This window comes from Nelumbo lutea, chromosome 8 (genome assembly GCF_056320005.1).
Source record: "Nelumbo lutea isolate HS-2025 chromosome 8, American lotus-T2T, whole genome shotgun sequence".
Lineage (NCBI taxonomy): Eukaryota > Viridiplantae > Streptophyta > Magnoliopsida > Proteales > Nelumbonaceae > Nelumbo > Nelumbo lutea.
In genome coordinates, this window is record NC_142691.1 from 9,178,523 (window position 1) to 9,197,377 (window position 18,855).

At 35.7% G+C, this 18,855-nt stretch overlaps 2 protein-coding genes across 5 annotated transcripts; one reads left to right on the forward strand and one right to left on the reverse strand.

Annotated features, from left to right (window-relative positions):
• Positions 1-589: 589 nt before the first annotated feature.
• Positions 590-10,646, reverse strand: LOC148842574 (putative glycosyltransferase At5g03795). Of its 2 annotated transcripts, XM_088956660.1 has the most exons (6): positions 10,505-10,646; positions 9,841-10,105; positions 8,180-9,152; positions 7,957-8,087; positions 1,613-1,961; positions 590-1,475 (listed from the first exon to the last, which is right to left on the reverse strand). In XM_088956660.1, exons 3-6 carry the CDS (start codon positions 9,065-9,067, stop codon positions 807-809), a joined length of 2,037 nt encoding a protein of 678 aa, XP_088812786.1. In that variant the 5' UTR covers positions 9,068-9,152; positions 9,841-10,105; positions 10,505-10,646; the 3' UTR covers positions 590-806. The 2 variants fall into 2 exon arrangements, with proteins under 2 accessions (XP_088812786.1, XP_088812787.1); XM_088956661.1 differs by lacking the exon at positions 10,505-10,646 and having other exon boundaries at positions 1,613-1,931; positions 9,841-10,410.
• Positions 10,647-12,738: 2,092 nt separating this feature from the next.
• On the forward strand, positions 12,739-17,892 carry LOC148842575 (uncharacterized). 3 transcript variants are annotated; one of them, XR_016103418.1, is made up of 6 exons: positions 12,916-13,186; positions 13,629-13,717; positions 13,903-14,000; positions 16,883-17,002; positions 17,086-17,133; positions 17,437-17,892. XR_016103418.1 is itself a non-coding variant. In XM_088958635.1 (5 exons), exons 1-4 carry the CDS (start codon positions 13,177-13,179, stop codon positions 16,998-17,000), a joined length of 315 nt encoding a protein of 104 aa, XP_088814761.1. In that variant the 5' UTR covers positions 12,764-13,176; the 3' UTR covers positions 17,001-17,002; positions 17,086-17,260. The 3 variants fall into 3 exon arrangements, 2 of the variants coding, with proteins under 2 accessions (XP_088814760.1, XP_088814761.1); XM_088958635.1 differs by lacking the exon at positions 17,437-17,892 and having other exon boundaries at positions 12,764-13,186; positions 17,086-17,260; XM_088958634.1 differs by lacking the exon at positions 17,437-17,892 and having other exon boundaries at positions 12,739-13,186; positions 16,883-17,260.
• The last annotated feature ends 963 nt before the right edge of the window (positions 17,893-18,855 follow it).

Below are 18,855 nucleotides of genomic sequence, written 5' to 3' on the forward strand. Positions count from 1 at the left end.
GTTTTGATCATGCTAGCTGTTGTCTATACGTTTACAACTAGATCTCTAGGGAACGGGATCTGCACTTGGGCGCCTCACATGCACATCCACCGTGCATTGGAAACATCTCCCGTGAATAATAACTTAAAAGTATGGGAGATGTTCCCAATCCACGGTAGGATGTGCGTGTGAAGCGCGTGTGAGGCGCCCTATGTGGAAGTAGGTTCGATCTCGATGTCGAGAGCTAGTGGTGGATCACCACCTGACCCTACCATTCGAAGTAAGCAAGACCGGTCACCGAATACGAGCAGTCGGGCACCGATACATCTAATCTAAAAGACTAAAATGAGCTGGGCCCAATAACTAAAGATCCAGCCTTACTGGGCTTGCTATTAAATATCAGGGTGGAGAGCTGAGCTGCAAACTGGAGCTACAGAAAGATTCAAGGCACGGCACCACTGCACGAGGCACCAGCATCACGTTGTCAGTTCAAGTTGTAACCCTCTCACACCAGACCAACTATTGCCAAACCAGCGTTCTTATCTATCCAAACTCCACACAAGGAGAACCGTTCATTGAGATGCAAAACACCATTATGTACATAATAATATAATCCAAATTCCAGCACTCCCCCCCACTCTTTTCTTTGTGGGGAGAGAGAGAGAGATTGGTTTATTGATTGAGTGGTAATTACATGATACCTCCCACCTGCTTCACTCTACATTGTCTCTGTAATACCTCTTAGCCTTCATTCTCCCCTTCTTTGGGTTCTTTCTTCTTTACAAAGAAGGCTGAGATGTGTCACTCTTGTCACTACTAAAAAGCTCTCATCTTAGTTTTAATTGAAATACTCTATTGAACCAGATTGAATGGAGAGTCATATAAAATAGATCATACTTGAGAGGCTTAGTGTGCCAAAGAAAATGTCTCTGCACCTTCTTTACATTCAGCTGCATCGCAAGATACTTCTTGTGTGATATTGAAAGGAGTATGTCCTTCAAATTGGGAATATCTTTCTCTGGGAGAATGACTGAGAAGGCCTCCCAGTCTAAAACCTCAAAAAAGGGAGGCACAAAGTTGTCAGATATAATAACAGGGACACATTCATAGAAGATGGCCTCAACAACTCGTGGACTGTTCACCTCATAACCCCTAGGACATATGCAGTACTTGCTGCTCTTCATGTGCTGAATGTAGTTCATTTTACTTGCAACACCACTAGGCATCGGACCTAAGATCTTCATGTCGGGGTCTCTGTTCTCCCAGTACTTGAGTAGGATTGGACGTAAATACCCATGTATGTTCCCGGCATAGAAGGCAAGAATTTTTCTCTCAGAAGCTGGTTTTCCACCAATATCCCTTTGAGGATTCTTTGCAGAGCGGACATATGTTTCTGGCAGAGATACATCCCTGCCTATTTTGAAGCCTGTGGTAACATCAGCATTGCAGAGGGCTTTGATGCAACGTTCCATGTGATGCCTTGTTTCATATGGAGCCTGGCAAAGTGCAGTTAATCAAAAACATCAAGCACTAGTAAATTCTAGGCCAATATAATTAATCTGTCATGTTAAGGACTTAAGTTAAAGGAAAGGTGTAGAACACAAGTTTTAATGCACAAGGAGACAATACATACCCAGTCATGGCAACCAACAAGAAAATGATCTGTTCCTCCAGTTCTGTTCCAGAAGGGATATTTTGCAGCAACCATTTCGGCATAGCTTTTCAAATATTGGCGTAGGTTTGTTCTATTGTGTGAATTGCGCACATACAATGTAAATTCTAGCATTCGTGTACTAAAAGGCATGTAAAACAAATGGGCTTTTCTTGGATCTTTCACAGAAAATTGCTTGTTTCCCTCCATTAGTTTCATAAACCATCCCTCAGAAGCATATATTCCCTTGAGGATTGGCTGATGAAATATGGGCTTTCCTCCTTCCCTGTAGACGTAGACTCTGAGCAAATGTTCCATCAGTTCATAACTCCTGCAAATGGGACCATATGGAAGTTCCAATTGAATGGCTATCCATAAATGTAGTATCAACAATTTTAAACCTTCATAGATCAATAGAACATGGGTCCATGCAAATTCATGAAAGAAGTATAGTAGTAGCATTTTAACTTATCAACAGCTAAATTAATGTACAAAAGACGTTGTAGGAAGATAATTCCCCCAATGCAGCTACTTTCATTATTTTTCTTCATTTATAAAATCAAAAACCAAAATGTTAGAAAACTCTATATAATCATGTCCACCTTTGGCTGTAAGCAACCAGAGGACCTTCTTAACCTGATCTACAGTACCTTGATTCTTGAAATCCCCTAACTCAGTGTTTCAAAAGCAAAAGCGCAAGAGACAATTTGTGCCCGAGGCACAAGGCGCAAGGCAAGGCGTGCGCCTTTTTGAAGCAAGGTGCAAAAATACAAAAAAAAAAAACAAAATAGCTAAAAAAAATGCCAAAAATAAAAAATATTAAACATAATATTAATAAAAAACATAAACTTAAATTTTAAAATAAATGTTTCAAAAAGCCTATTATTTAAAATTAAAATACATAAGCATAACATGTAAAGCATATTCAAATGAAAATTTAAAAATAAAATCAAACATATAAAACATTTTCAAGCATGTAAAACCCATAATCTCTTTTTTCCTCAATTACATTACTTCAAGTAGCTAATGTGATGTAAAACATATTACATTCCCGATTCTACGAGCCAACTTTGTGCCACACCCCTCAAGGCAAGCCCAAACAAGTCCATGTTAGGGTCTTAAATTTTTAATTTTCACACGAAAAATAATGTGATGTAAAACATAAGTGTGCACGTGCTTTGTACATGGCAATTCTAGATGATGATAATGATAGGAATAATGTATCTAAAATTTTCTATAAATTTCATGCATTTTTATTTTTTTATTTTTTGTTTTTCACTATTAATTGGATGCAGGTTGCAAAATCTGAATCTAATTACGTAAGCACTTCATATTGGGCTACAAAGTTTCGCGTACCATTGACAGGCCTACCCACTTGGCTGGACTCTTCTTTTTGTAATGTTTTATCTTCTTAGTGTTTTTTTTTTTTTGTTCATTTATCAAAAAATGTAAGATTTAAAGAGAGGGAATTGAATGGGGTAAAATTTTTAGTTCAAACTACATTTTAAAGTTCACAACTAAAAAATGATTAAATTAAAAAATGGGTATTTTAGTCAAAAGAAAGTTCTACAATCTTATTCATATTTTTAATAGTAGTGTAAATATGGATTTATAGATGTATTTAATTTTTTCTATATTTTTTATTTATATGTGTGTAAAAATAATATAGATATGCATACTTATTTTTATTAAATATGATAAATATACGATATATGTGCCCAAATGTTTTTTTGCAAAATTTATGTATTTTTATTTTTGTGTTTTTTTATATTTTATTAATTTTTATTATTTGATTATAACATTAAAGGTTAATAGATTTGACCCCAACAGTTGAACTATTGTTCTTTGCTAAACAGGAAAATAATTTCATTTTCATCATCAATAAAAAATATTTCTTTTTTATTATACTTGTTTTTTTTTAATTTGATTAATAAACAATATCACAATTGTGACTATTTTTTCTACATTTTTTAATTTTACATATTTATTTCTATTTAAAAATTTTACTATATAACTATGATTTCATGGGTTGGCCAATATGATTTCAGTTTTTCTAGACCACTCCTCTCCGGACAATAGAGTTTGGGCAGAAACTTCTACAGGTAGTTTTTCTTGTTCTTCGTTTTTCAATGCTTTGGCCCTTCCTTCTAACCCGATTTCCTCTTTTCCTGTTAAAGAAGTTTGGAGCACTCCGGTCCCCCAAAAGTAAGGGCTTTTTGTTAGGAAGTGATTCTCCAAAAAATCAATACCTTGGAGGTGCTTCAAAGAAAGAGACCAAATTGGTGCTTGTCACCTCATGTCTGTAGCCTTTGTTTGAGGAATGGTGAGACGGTGAATCACCTATTAATTTCTTGTCCTTTTAGTGCTCTAATTTGGGATTGGTTCTCTCTCTTTGATTGTAGGTGGAATCCTCCCACAAGTGTAGCGGATTTATTTAACCCTAGCTTTTTCCAACAACCAAAGAAGAAAGGGTGATGTGGAGAACAATGAGGGCAGCTATCTTGTGGGCAGTATGGGAAGAGAGAAACAATAGGATTTTCCAAGGGAAAGAAAAATCAGCTCCTAAAGTTATTGAAGGTATCACCATCAAAGTAGTACATTGGCTGAAAACTCTTGACTTGTTCAAGGATGTCTCTACAGATGATTTGATTAGAGGCTGGAATATTTTAGCAAGATCTTCTACTTTATCACCTACCATACAAGCAGTTTGGTCCCCTCCTTTGCAATGTCATGTCAAATTGAACTTTGATGGCAGCTCTATTGGGAACCCCAGACCTTTTGGAATAGGGGGTGTGTTTAGAGATGTGGAAGGAAAAATCCTAGTTCTATATTCTGGCCCAATAGGTGTGGGGGACTCACTTAGAGCTGAAGTTTTGGCACTCCTCCAGGGGCTCAGATGGGCCAAGCAATTGGGTTTCCAACAGTTGGAAGTGGAAGGGGATTCAAAATTAGTAGTAGGATGGCTGCAATCAAACAGTTTGGGAACGTGGTCCCTTAGACAACAGGTAAGGGAATTATTGAGCCTCACAAGGGAGCTGGATGCAAAAGTGTATTGGTCTAGGAGGTCAGCAAATGCTTTAGCTGACTACCTAGCAAAACAGGGGGTGAATCGGGAGTTTTTGTTTTGTGCAGTGTTGTAAGATTTTTGTTATTCAGGGGTCACCTTTTACTTTGGAAGGTGATAGTTGTTTCTTATGGTTTTATCTAATGAAAGTTATCGTTTCCTATCAAAAAAAATATATAGTTGAATGGCTTAGTCATCACTTGGATAAAGAATGCTTTTGTTATTGAGTAAGTTTTAAAATATATGGGTTTATATTATTAAAAGTATTTGACATAGATCTAATTAGTAGCATTTATTAGTGAAAAAATAACTTAAATATGGGATTTAATAAGAGAGAATGGGATGTATGTATATAATATAAAATAAAAAGTAAATATACACAAAAATTCCAACTTCATGTGGATTGCACATTGAAATTTTAAATTACAATAACAATGAGTTTATTTGAGTTTTAACCATGATGATGATGATGATGATGATGATGATGATGATGATCATTATCATTATCATTATCATTATCATTTAGATAGGAAAGTAACTTTGCTTTTAAATCAATTTTAAATTATATATTTCATCTACATTATATAAATATTTTTTACTTATTACACTAAATTTTTGTTTGATATAATTAATATATAACAATAGAGATGTATACAATTTTTTTATAATTTTTATATTCTTTTTAGGTTGACTTCAAATTTTGTATCACATTTACATCATTGATAAAATTAATTCTTATGTATAATACTTATTTTTGTTCAATGTAATGAATATAATATTATAGATGTACCCAATATTTCATTTTTTATAAATATATAACATTAGATATGTACCCAATATCTAGTTTTTTTCATTTTTGTGATTGTTTTTATTTTCTATTTTTTAAAATTTTATTATTTCACTATAACATCATTTCATTTTTAGGTTGATTTTAGATTTGACATTCCATTTTCATCATTAATAAAATTACTTCTTATATTTCATACTTATTTTTGTTTAGTATAATGAATATACAATGTTAGAGATATGCTTAATTCTTTTTATTTTTCTATATTTTCTATATTATTTATTTTAATTTTTTTAGTATTAAATTATGACATTGTTGATTAGACCATTTAAACCAAATGGTTGAATTGTTTACCCACCACCGGAAAGGAAGGAAAATGGTTTTGTTTTCAAAATATTTATTTTTTTAGTAATAAAATTAATGTTGTGGATTTAATTAGTGGAATTTAATGATGAGAAAAATATATCTTCAATATAGGATTTAATGATAGAATATAACTTGGATATGAGATTTAATGAGAAAGAATATGAAAATAATTTTATTTCAAATTGGTTTTAAATTGTATATTCCATTTCCAACATTAATAAAAATATTTCTTATTTATCATACTTATTATTATTTATCAAATATTTGATTTTAAAACTGTTCCAAAATTTTCTTTAATTTTTATATTTTTTTGCATTTTATCTATTTTTGAATTTTTATTATTTAACTGCGGCAACATGAATTGGTCCATTTGACCCAAAATGGTTTAATTTATTACCACCACCTAGATGAAAACACTATTTTTTCATGTAGATTTTAAAAGTATAAGTTTGTATATTATTGGAATTATCAATTTATTATGTATGAATTTAATTAGTGGAATTTAGTGATGAGGATAAATAAAGATGTTTTAAATATATGATTTAATGAGGGTGAATGAGAGTTAATACCTTAAATGTGTGATTTAATGAGAGGAAATTGAATGCATTGAATAATAGTATTCAAATTACATTTTCTACCCTCGCAATAGAGGGATCATATTTCAGAAAAGGGGGTATTTTAGTCAAAAAAATCCAAAACTTTTAGAGGATATTCCTACTTTTTATAGTAGTATAGATATTTTATTAAGATGAATGAATGAACAACATTAGCAAATAGGCGGTTCTCGGAGCTTCGGTGAGCAAGAGAACTGGAGCGGAGTTTGGGGGTGTGGTCGGGGGTCCAAGGGTGGAGCCCCTGGCCCAACCGCTAGGTTCAAAAAAAGCAAAAAAGAGTAAAATTTTCAAAGGGCACACATTTGGGCTAAGGCGCAAGGCACATCAGGCACATGCCTAGGTGCACCAAGTGTGTGCCTTTTGAAAGTATTGCGCCTAAGACCTGGGTGAGGAGCCTACCCTAAAATATGCCTCACCTGTGTGACTAGGCACACATTTTAAATCATTGTCCTAACTCACTTTTGCAGATAGACCATATGCATGCACATGGTTTAGTATGATTCAACCTGGTCAGAATATTTTATAACTAACATTTGACCAAGCACAAATTATAAATGTCATTTTAAGCAACCTAGCATTAACATAACTTGTACTCAACATCCACTGTCATACCTGCCCAATTTATATCCTCAAACAATTTCAATGCCACATACCAATTTTCCCTGATAACAGGGATATAAAACAATGACTTAACACAAACAAGATAAACTCAACATGCAACTCAACTTAGCCTTAATCCCAACTATTTGGGGTTGGCTACACAAAACCTGTCCGGCCATTATGCCCTATCAAGAGCACTGAAGACAAACAGGATAAATAATAAGTTACGTCTTTAAATTTTCATAATGGTATTATTACATGAACATCGAAGCATGAGTAAATTAACCAACTACTGCATATCACAACAAACTAGCAAGCATATTTCTTAATTTCTACTCTGAACTTAACTAGGCCTTTGTCCCATTTACATTTGTACCAAGTACCAACAATAGGAAATTTCATGTGCTGAGAAAGGATAATAACTTTATGTGCTGGAATTGAACAGATAGTGCTAGAGAGAATGCCAGCATCCTTAAGATGTAGAAAACTTAACACTTGGGGATTGCCAAGTCAGAAAATATCCCATGATGCTATGTCCTCCCAGCACTCTACATTGCACTTTAAGCTTATTACTGTGAAGGACAATCTAGGGTAAGGATTTTAGACGCTTTAGTGGCCCTTTACCCCCAAACAAAACCCATGTTGCTTCTATTTTTGCCACGATTTATTCAAGGTTTCTACAGCTTGACAACATCCATTCAATATTTTAACTGGAAAAAAGGGGAAAAACATAGTAGATAAGCAGCTCACAAGTTTTTACCAAAAAATAAATAAAAAAGCAGCACACAAGTTGATCATACCAATAAAAACTTACAGAGGTCAATGACCTCCAGACAAAATTAAACTACTGCATATGGTGTAATTTATCTACCTTTTACATTGTAGATAGATTTACCTTTTAAACATGGAAACATTCCGAAAAAGAGGAGCATAAAGCTCTGTATCATTCCTTACAACAGGAGCATTCTGGATCTGTAATTTTGCAGACAAAAGTTCCTTGTCACGTACTGAAGACCATCGTGGCTTCTACAATCACAGTGAGAAATATTTAAAAAATTATCCCAGAAAGAAATCACTCATCTACAGACTAATCCAACTGTCATAGTCCAAAGGCATACCAATGAACGAGGAGATGCATGGCTACGGAGCAATAAGTGGTTCATCTCAGCTATTGAAGTCACTGATCTTGGTGGCATCTCAGACCTCATCTTCTTCCTTATAGGCAGTTGGTTATTGTTAGAAGTTAACAAAATAATTGAGTCATTACATTTTGCATCCGAGCCTCTAAGACATGTCATGTTAGTTAAAGAAGCTACAGGTGACAATGCAAGCAGAGAGAATGTGGTCCCAGCATCCTTGCTTCTAGTATTCTCCAGCATCATATTTGTATCTGCTTTCTGCCCTTTATCAAATGAAAAACCACTATCTGGTGTAATAATCTGCAAACCACTATCTGGTGTAATAATCTGCTCCAGGGATAGATTGTGTTTTGTTTCTGTAGGTCTGTCTACCAAAGAACCAATGTGTACATCCTTGAAATCCTCCGGCGTAGAATTCTCGTTTACAAATTCCTCGGACAAAATTCCATTCTCGGACTCTATTTCCTCATCTAGTTCAAATGCATTATCTGGATCCCTGTCCTTTTCTGATACAAAATCATCATCCTGGTCTTCAGCTTCTTCATTATACTCAGTCTCTTTCATCGTATTGGAATCATTGGAACTTTTGACCACCCCAAGAATTACAGATGATTCAGTCAAATTTAAAGCATCCACAAGTAGAAAATTACCAGAATTCATGGTTTTAGGAGGAGAATTTCCACTTGAAAATATGCTTTTTCCAAGTTTTATAACCTTATTATCAAGAGATAAAGACAAAAGAGCATTTCGATATGGAAGCATCAATGACTGAAACAATAAGATAATAATAGCTACAGACCCCATGACAAAAAGCAATCTCCTGGGCTTGAACTGACATAGCTTTTCAAAATGAACTGAACACTCCATAACATTAAGAATAGAACTAGCTACCCAATGAACACTGATCCGCTTGGGAGTTCAGACTTCTACTATCTCATGCAATCCTGGAGATCTGACAAGAGATCCAAAAGTCAATCAAGACCATATAAAAATCAAAAAGGGAGGTAACAGATTTACATTAGTCAATCAAGAAATACACCTAATTAAACCAAACTCCAGCAATTCAAGCAACGATTTCAACTCTGAGCATGCAAAAGACAGTCCATATTTTTTTTAATTGGAGATAAATGAAGAGAAAAATGTGTCAACAAACGCAACCTCAGCAGTGATTCGGGCTCTTAGAAAGCATGCCAAATATACAATTTCCTACACAATGTAAAAAAGCTGAAATAATAATCTAAGAACTAGACCAAAACTTGATGAAGGATCATCTATCAGATTTCTGAAGGAGTATTGCAGGTGTCAAAAGGACAATGTAGCCTAAGCTAAAGCTAAAGAACATGACACCTCAATTATAACATTGCAATAGTTCAGTGGACAAAGTAATGTTAAAATGGTAAGAGAAGTAACGGTTGGTACCACTGATCAAAAACAAGTGGCATTTGGTGCCATGGAAATTCCCATTTTTTTCGACAATAGAATTAAGAACCCAGTTAGTAGACCGTTTTAAATTCAGGAAAAAAAAAACCCGAACTAATGCTATCAGAAATCCCGGACATTGTAAGAATTCAAGAAACCCAGAGAGATCTAAAATTGATTAACAGGGTAGTAACAATATCAGATACAAAACAACTATCTACCTTAGTACATAAAACCTCAATTGAAGCTTTGACATCAGAACAAGCACCAAGCCCCTAGAAGACCAATTCTTCGCCCCAAGCAGAGAAATTTACAACTAAAGAGGAAGCAGAGTGCAAGGAAACTGAATAATAAACCAAATTAGTAAACCAGAGCATCGATATTATGAGCTTCAGCAACCTCGGACATATATCAAACTGTCGAAACTTGAACATACACCAAACCAGAGCGATCTGCAACTCCTCACTACGAAACCAAGAGTTCGAGCTACATGAAAAGAAGAAGTGGAACAGAATTAATCTTCTCAAAAACTTCTCAAGAACCACCCGTCTACTTTTTACCTAGTAGAACTGCCCGTCCTCTGTTGAACTTGTTAAGATACTTAGGCATTTGAAAACCCTAACTGTTTCAGGCATCTAGCTTGCTTGAATGGGAGTAGATGAAGAAATCAAATTTAAAAGGAAAAATCTTGTAATTAGAATCTACATTGATTATAGTATTAATAAACTATGGAAGGCGACAATGATTCTTGTTTTTTATTTTTATTTTTTTGTCAATTTCGAGGTTTCTTTTTTGTTTCCTTCGTAAATGTTTACACTTTACACCAATCGTCATTATCAATTTTGAATTTACATGAGCAGAACCCACTTTTTGATAATGGCACACCTCATTAAACATTAATTAATAGCCTTGAAGTGCTTAGATATCAGTTCGCATGGTAATAACTAACTACTGCTTCCAGACACCAGCCTCTCTCCATCTTCTCTCAAGTCTCAACCTCAGTAGAGGGCGGCAGCCGGCAGCCAACAAGGACTCATTTTTCGGAACTACTGCTGTATCTCATTTGAGACGGGCTGGGCTCACCGCTCCTGTTCCCCACAGAGCGCGCCCCACAGCCCATTCCTGTTCCCCACAGGGCACACCGCTCCTGTTCCTCACTGCTCTTTGCACTTGGGCGCCTCACGTGCAGATCCATTGTACATTAGAAACATCTCTCGTGAAAAATAACTTATAAACACGGGAAAATGTTCTTAATGCATGATAGGATGTACGTGTGAGGGGCTATAAAGCAGATTCGGTCTCCCCGAAACATCTTCCTACAGGCGCTAGCTTTAGGGTTAAACAGAAAATGCAGAATGATTTTGAGTCGGGCATATTCAGTTGTAGGGTCATATTAGAGTTTTGATTATTTTATTCGAATCAATTTTGGTTTTGACAGACCCGTCAGCTGGGTAATGAATCTAAAGATACCTTAATGTATACATAGTTTTTTTTTTATCTTTTTCTGAGCATTTACATGTATGAATAATATTTTTTGTAATTTTTTTGACTTCTAATTCCATAACCTTAAAAGTTTAGAATTTTTTATATGTTGATTTTGGTTTTTTAATGGAAAATGTGACAAACTTACACCTTATAATCTATAAAACAAGTTCCTAAGGCTGTGTTTAGTTGCAGTACAATTTTATTTGTACTAATATAAATGCATGGAAATGCAAATGAAAAAATGCAAATTCTTGTTTAATTTTGTTTTGAGTTTTACTTATTTTTCTTTGTATCTTAATTTATTACATTTGTACTACAGTCAGAAAATATGTTAAAATTAGAAACAAAAATAGATCAGAATTTACACTCGAATCATTTGCACTGTTATGGTTTTGTATTAGTACAAATTTATTTGCATTGTAACCAAATTCAGCCTAAGGTTTAATTTGGAAGGAATACAAATACAAATATATATGGTACAAATACAATCAAAATAATGCAAAATGTAAGGTTTTGCACTCCACATATTTGTATTTGCATTCCTTCCAAATTAAACCTAACTTAAATTAATAGAGTTTATGTTTTCAAAATGTATTAAAAAATACTATAGATAGGATATGTATTGGGGGTGGACCCTATAGGGTCGGGTTGGGGTTTGACAATAGGAGTTGGGTTAGGATTGAGGTGGCAGGCAAATCCCATGTTCAACCCGACCCATTGACATCCCTACCCACTGCCCATTTTATTTTGCATATTGGACGAGTCCAGTTGTTATATTCAGGACAGAATTAAGGCCACCATGTTTGTAATGTGCTGATAAAAATCATGTATTGGGATAGATTTTGTTGTGAACATATCCCATTCCCAAATTCTAAGCCAATGTCTTTAACGAGTCAGAATCTCCTACCAACACAAATCCCTTCTAACATCATTTATATCACCCCATCATCTGTGGGATCCACCACAAGACAGCGACCTATGATGCATATGATGTGCGGGCACAAATCATGTTGGAATGCATTGAAAGGGTTTTTGTTGGTGGAAGATCAAGGTTTCTACAGTTCTGTTATTTACCCTTCTTTTAAGAAGTCTAGGAATGTGAAAAGGAGAAGGTGCAAGTGCTACAGGAAAAGGGTGAGGGTTGAAGTGGATCTGGGTGATCACCAAATTCGTGAGATCTGATAAACTAGAAGTTGGATTGAAAATGCGGAATATAGTGAGTATATTTTTGCTCTGCCTTCCGTTCCTGGGATACGAGCTACGATCGGTTATGGTGGCTGAACAAGAGGTTTCTTCCTTAGAGGTTGCAGTGATTTCGAAGGAATCCAATTTTTCCTGCAATGCTGCTTGGCCTGGTCAAATAAGTTGGGATGGAGGTGTTGAGGCGGAGGGAGATGGTGCTCAAGGTATGGAAGTGGGGAGGTGGTGAAGCAAGCAACATGGAATATTAAAAAATATATATAATGGAAGTTAGAAATTTGTTGGGCTTGGGCTTTCAATCTAGGCCCAGGATGCGGGCCAGGCTGGGCTCTGGCCTAGCTTCGAACTCTTATTATTGGTTTGGTGCTAAACCCGGCCCATGATCAACCCCCCAAGGGAGAGAATGTTTAGAAGTCAAAAACATGGCTTTAGTGGCTTATCCAAAGCGGTTCAAAGCCCGTTTGGAAGGGCTTCTGGGTTCAGACTGAGCCGCCACGCGGAAGCGGGGATGAGCGGCGATGGTTGAGCCGCGTGTCATGCGTGCCCATCTCGAAAGTCGAAACGCGAGAAGCTGCTATGCGAAAGCCATCCCAGCCCGAGTTGTTAGAGTTTGGACTTGGGCGTAATTTGGAGTTTGAACGAGTTTTCTTAATCGTCTGGGTGACTGGGTCATTTGCGAGATCGGCTTCAGTCAGTGCAGGGCCCGTTCGAATAGCCTTTGCAGCCTTTCATGGGGAGATATTCCCAATGCAAGGCTATAATGGGTGTTCGAACGACATTTGCACTGACTGAATCCGGTTTCGTCATATGCAAAACTGTGCTGATCATCCAGCAAAATCAAAACCATAGTCACAGAAACTGACTGAGCAACGATGAGCGCAGGTAAAGTCATAACTCATTTGACCTCCTCCTCCTCTTAACCCTTCGTCAATTGTTTTGCTTTAGTTTGATTAAAGAGGAAAAAGGCTAAAAAAAGAGCACAAGATCTGTGGCGATGGTAGTAGTAGCTCAATCCTTTAGTATTAATTCGAAATTTGGATCAAAGATGATGGTGGCCTTTATCGTTCTTTAACCAGAAACATAATAGGAATTAGGGTTTTCAGGACATCGATTTCATTCTATCTTTTGTGCCTGTCATGAAAAATTCAGGGGTTTCCGAACTTTACATTGGAGTATTTCTCCACTAGCAATACAGAAATTGATCATAAATCTGAGTATGTTTGCGTCATGGACTATGGAGCTAGAGGAAGAGGAAGAACTGAAATAGTTGTTCTTGCTTCGATGGTCTTATTTTCCTGAAATAATTTTATTGATGTGTTGACAGGTGGTGCATTTGGCGGGAACAGGGGATTGAGACCTGTACCCCCAGAAAAGGGTGTGTTCCCTCTGGATCACATGCACGAATGTGACTTGGTATGATTACATATTTTCTTCCGGGTTTTCGTTATAATCCAATTCATACTCTTTTTTTTTTCCTCAATTGGATTTTGGCTCTTCGTTTCGATTTAGTTCTGAGTCCAATGAATAATGTCGTAGTGGGTTGATGTTCTGGAGTTTGGTTTCATGGTGACTTAATTTACAAGTTTATTATGGTTCAGGAGAAGAAAGAATATGTAAATTGTCTCAAATCTGCTGGCTATCAATCCGAAAGATGTAGAGACTTTTCAAAGAAGTACCTGGAATGTCGTATGCAGAGGTTAGTTGCGCTGTAGTTATGTGATGTTTGTATGCTACAAGGTTCTGAGGAAGTTACATTATGCTTACATAGATGAGGATCTTGTACATCTGGTTCTATATATCCAGATTTCTCCCAACAAAACATTGACTTTTGGAACCATGGTGGATATGATAGTATTTTAAGAAGAAAAAGGGCTGTAGGCCATATTTCTATTGGATGAATATTACATTTCTTTAAATTCACTACCATCTAGCAAGGAAATATAATGAATATCCGATTTCCTGTAAACCTGCTACTAGAACAAAAGGAGTGCTTGAACGGGGTTAACAAACCTATTCATTAGGTCTTGTCATTTCCATATCTTGTTGTATTGGGGGGATCTAGTATCACTTTTTTTTTTATGGAATTGAAAGTAAACTTTACAGTGCTTTGATAGTAAACTAATTTATTTTTGGAAATTAATTTTCTCAATTTTGTAGTAGAAAGCAAAAGATCTTGACTTTGCAAGTTTGGCCTTTTTGTTAGACATCTATTCTTGATGTGAATTAGAAGGTTAATAAATCATTAAATCATGTTTGTGATGTCTTGACAAGATCTTTTCAGCTTTGGTTCAGGTTGTGTTGGTTTACCATAACAATACTTTGGTTATTAGAAAGGAAAGTACCTAGGCCTAGAGGTTTATCCTTTCTAGGTATTTGGTCTTGATCTCAACTATCATTTCAAGAATTCATGTTTTAAACTTGTGATATCTGGACAAGATCTTTTCAACTTTGGGTTGGGCCATACCGAAGGAATTATAACAACAATGTGGTGTCCTGCATTATTTTTTGAGAAAAAAGTTAACTTTATTCAAAAGGAGAGGTACATGAGGCAATGTACACGACAGATAAAACTCTCAGAAAATTACAAAGGCATAGAGCTATCACTAAAGAGAAAATCCCTGTGAGCACCAGATTTAGCTAGACTATCAGCTTCAGAGTTTAGCTCCCTCGGAATCCAGACCACCTGGGAACTTAAAGAAGCAAGAATGTCTCTCGCTTCAGCTAGGTAGTGAGCTAAGGCCCAAGACCCACTGTCAGGACTAGAAAGCCAGTTGATGGTGTTGGCTGAATCTCCTTTAATGGTAAGATTTCGTAAGCCCATGTCTTTTGCAATCCTGATGCCGGTTAGAGCTGCCAAGACTTCTGCCTTTGTTGAGGAGGCAATTCCAATCGGCCCACTAAAAGCCCAACTGATACCATTTCTATTTCGAATTACACCTCCAATCCCATGCAGTGTTATCAAAGCACTGACTAGTTAACGCCTAGTCAAGCAATTACTCAATTGTAGAACATACCAACTGCATCAGTAACCAGCCAATACCCATGATGTGGTCTCCTAGGACAACTAAGTATTTTTTATTTGGTTAACTAACGATTAGTTTGCTTAGTTGACAAAAAAAAAATGAATGCACAAAGTAAAAAAAGGAACAGTCAAGTAGCTATTTTAGGTCTTATTCTGATCAATAGTTTGCTGGTACGGAGTTGTCATTTACAAGGGAATGAGGGAACCATATCAGGAACAAATACTATTTCTCCCTACTGAGATTTTGATCAATAGACCGTTAATGCTCTATATCATATCTTTTATTGAATGCTTGCAGTCTTTATTAAATTATTTATGAGATTTCATTATTAAATATGTTTATATATTTGAGCAGTGAGACTGAACCATTATTTTGTGGTTGACTAGTTAGCACTGAAAGCACCAACGAGTCACTACACTGCATAAGGAGGCCATAACAACTAGATATCTTATTTATCAAATAAAAAAAAAAAAACTAGATATCACATCACCACATTGGCAACAACTTATGGCTGACCTTTCTGTGCAACTAAAGAATTAGCACAAGTGTTTGTCTCTCCGAGGTTTAGTCCCGTGGCTTAGTTCCAGTTCTGGAACATTGCATGTCAAGTGTGTGCATCTTATAGCCAAGCCTTGTGTACAAGTGCAAAGTTAGAAGTTTATAACTATTTGAATGTCTTTCTCCAAGAGATTTAGTCTTGTCATCTCATTATAGTGATGGAAAAGTCGCAAACCAATGCCTGAATATTATAGGGGATAATTTGGACTCGGAGCACTTCCAATAGGAAATTTTGAAAAGCAGATTGCTTACTGAGGACTAAAATGCTGTAACTGTATTATTGAAAAATTTGTTACTCAGTGTTTCATATAAAAAATCAGCAAATCCTCAGTCAATTGTATTGCTATACCATGTTCTTTTCGGTAATAATTTTGTTTTATTCAAAGTTTACACTATTAACCATGTTCCTTATGGAAAACAGCAAGGCAGTGAAATCTATTCAACAGTCAAAACCTTAGCAATGATGCATGGATCTCCAATTACTAGTTTAAACTATTTTATAACAAGAAGAAGCTTGACTAGTTCAATTTTCTTTATTGGATCTTTAGTATGGGTTTTATGGTATACTAAAAGTTGGCATTAGTGTAGTTTGTGGAAATTATTCAGAAATGAGAATATTCGTCTCCTCAGATTGCAAATCTATTTCTGTCAGAATAGCATTGTCAGCCGTTTTTAGTGGCCACCAAAAAAGTTTACTCTGGAGATGCGTTTTTTTTCCTTTTTATTCCAAAGTATTATTGTTTTAAGCATGGTTCCTCCATCAATGAGAAGTACAAGCTTATATGATAATAAGTTCCTCATATCCCCACAAATCTCTGTGAGAAGAAAATTTTTTTATTGGTAAAAGAAGAATAGAGCATTATTAGAGCTTTTGTCACAAAGTTTGGGACAGAGAAAGGACCTGAATTGTTCTAAATTCTTTTCCCTTTTATGCTCAACTTCTCAATATCTCTTACGAGAAAACTCTCTTACATAAGTTGTCTCTTTGGGCTTCTAGGAACTTGATGGCAAAGCAAGACTTGTCAGAGCTTGGATTTGGCAAGGAATTTGACGTGGAAGCTTCTGAACAGAGTAATGATAAGGCTGATTTGGGAGATAAGACCATTGCTAGTTGAAGGTGAATAACTTGTTGGTTAGAAACTTAGAACAATTGGATTCTGGAATTTTCCTTTGATCCAGATTCATGTTCTTTGTCTCCAGGAACAAAAAAAAAAAACACTCAAACGTACAGAACTACAATGAAGCAGTGTAAGGTTTATTTATATAGTTATATTAGAATGAATGAAGATAAACCATGAAAGCTAATATGTAGTGAACATTTGTATATTTATACTGTCTTTCAATAAATCGAGCAAGTTTACTAGATGGTAAGAAAGTGGCCTGCAATTAAAAAGAAAAAGAAAAAAAAAAAGATAGGGAAACTATTTCATGCATGTCACATCTAACCCCACCCATTCAAGTGCAAATTTCTGTCATTCTATTTCAATGTATTCAAGGTGAGTTGATCACATTTCTAAACCTAGTTCCTATTTTTTCATCCTTGGTTTACAGAAGGAATGATCACCCCTTGGACAGTTTGCTAGCAGCACTGCAGCAATATTGGTGTTTGCAGTGCAGATGGGACTTGGGAGTAATGAAACTTAAAATGACTTTTTGAATGGCATCTTATCTTGTTTACGCTTGTTTTTTTGGGTCAAGATTTCGTCCTGACATATGGCAAATCCCCCTCCCCCCAGAGTTTGTGAAAATTGCCATCAAACCAGTTTTATAATAGGAATTGTATCAAAATAGGGAAGGTAAACCATTTAGAAAATCTTCCTCCCCTGAAAAAACTGTAGCATACGGTTCTGAGTGGATTCTATCATTGTAACAGTCTGGTTACATATTGGAAGTCATAAGGACAAATGTCCCCCTTCCAATAAGAGCTTGTATTACTTTTTTCTAACAAAGCAAAGATATTTTATTGACAGGTGGCAGGACTTCAGTCCTGACACTTTTTTATTCCAAGTTCACGGCAAATGTAGATTATGTGCAGTAATGAAGTATTAGTTTCCATGTAGTGACAAATGATCATTTGGATTCTTTAAAAAGGCAAATGGTTATTTGTATTATGCAATCTATGCTATGCCCACCGACTTCAGTGACTCAGTGTTCTTCTAATTCTCCAGACCCCCCTCCCCTCTCTATAAATTTATTATGTTTCTTTTTGCTTTTAATCACCATGTAGCAACTTGTTTTGGAATCCAAAGCAAAGTTTTGGTCTAGACGATTTCGGTGTTTCTAATAAAAATAAAAAATGAAAGTTTGGGCAGCGGTTGACGTATCTGCTGGATGGTCTGGATTGGCTACAGATTTTCTCTACATGGCAGAAATAGGTGGAGTGGTATAGTGAGGTATCCATTTATCCATGTCCATTCCGACCGGGGCGTAAGAATTAATATATCCAATTCTCCACCAAAAGGATAACACGAACTCTTCCTAGCGGTACAAATTAGGCTTCATTTAGCCTTAGGCAGAGGTTTGAACAATAATGCCACAGCAATCACTAAATAGTAAATTCTAAAACTCATCTTCCTGACTTGTCCAATAGCCAAGGTTGTATGGACATAAATCCTATCGATTAGCAATATATGGGCTTGTTATTTAGTTGTAGCTGTCTGCCTGTCTATTTAGATGATGGTTTTGTTTTATATTTTTTGGTTTCATGTAAGAATATTGTCAGTAAGAACACATTCAGCATGTTGACCAGAGGCCACACTCAAATATGTTAAATTTGTTGATTTATTTTATGCGCATAAGATGCTTATCTAGCTGCAAATAGTAAACTCCTTGAGGATCACTGGCGCCTCACATTTCAAAATGAGAAGCTTGGATTTGGGTTTGAGCCGCTTCTTAAAACATTCAATTCAATTGAAGTGCAGTAGTCTTGTTTTGGAAATTCACAGATTGTACTTGCATTAAAACTAAAAG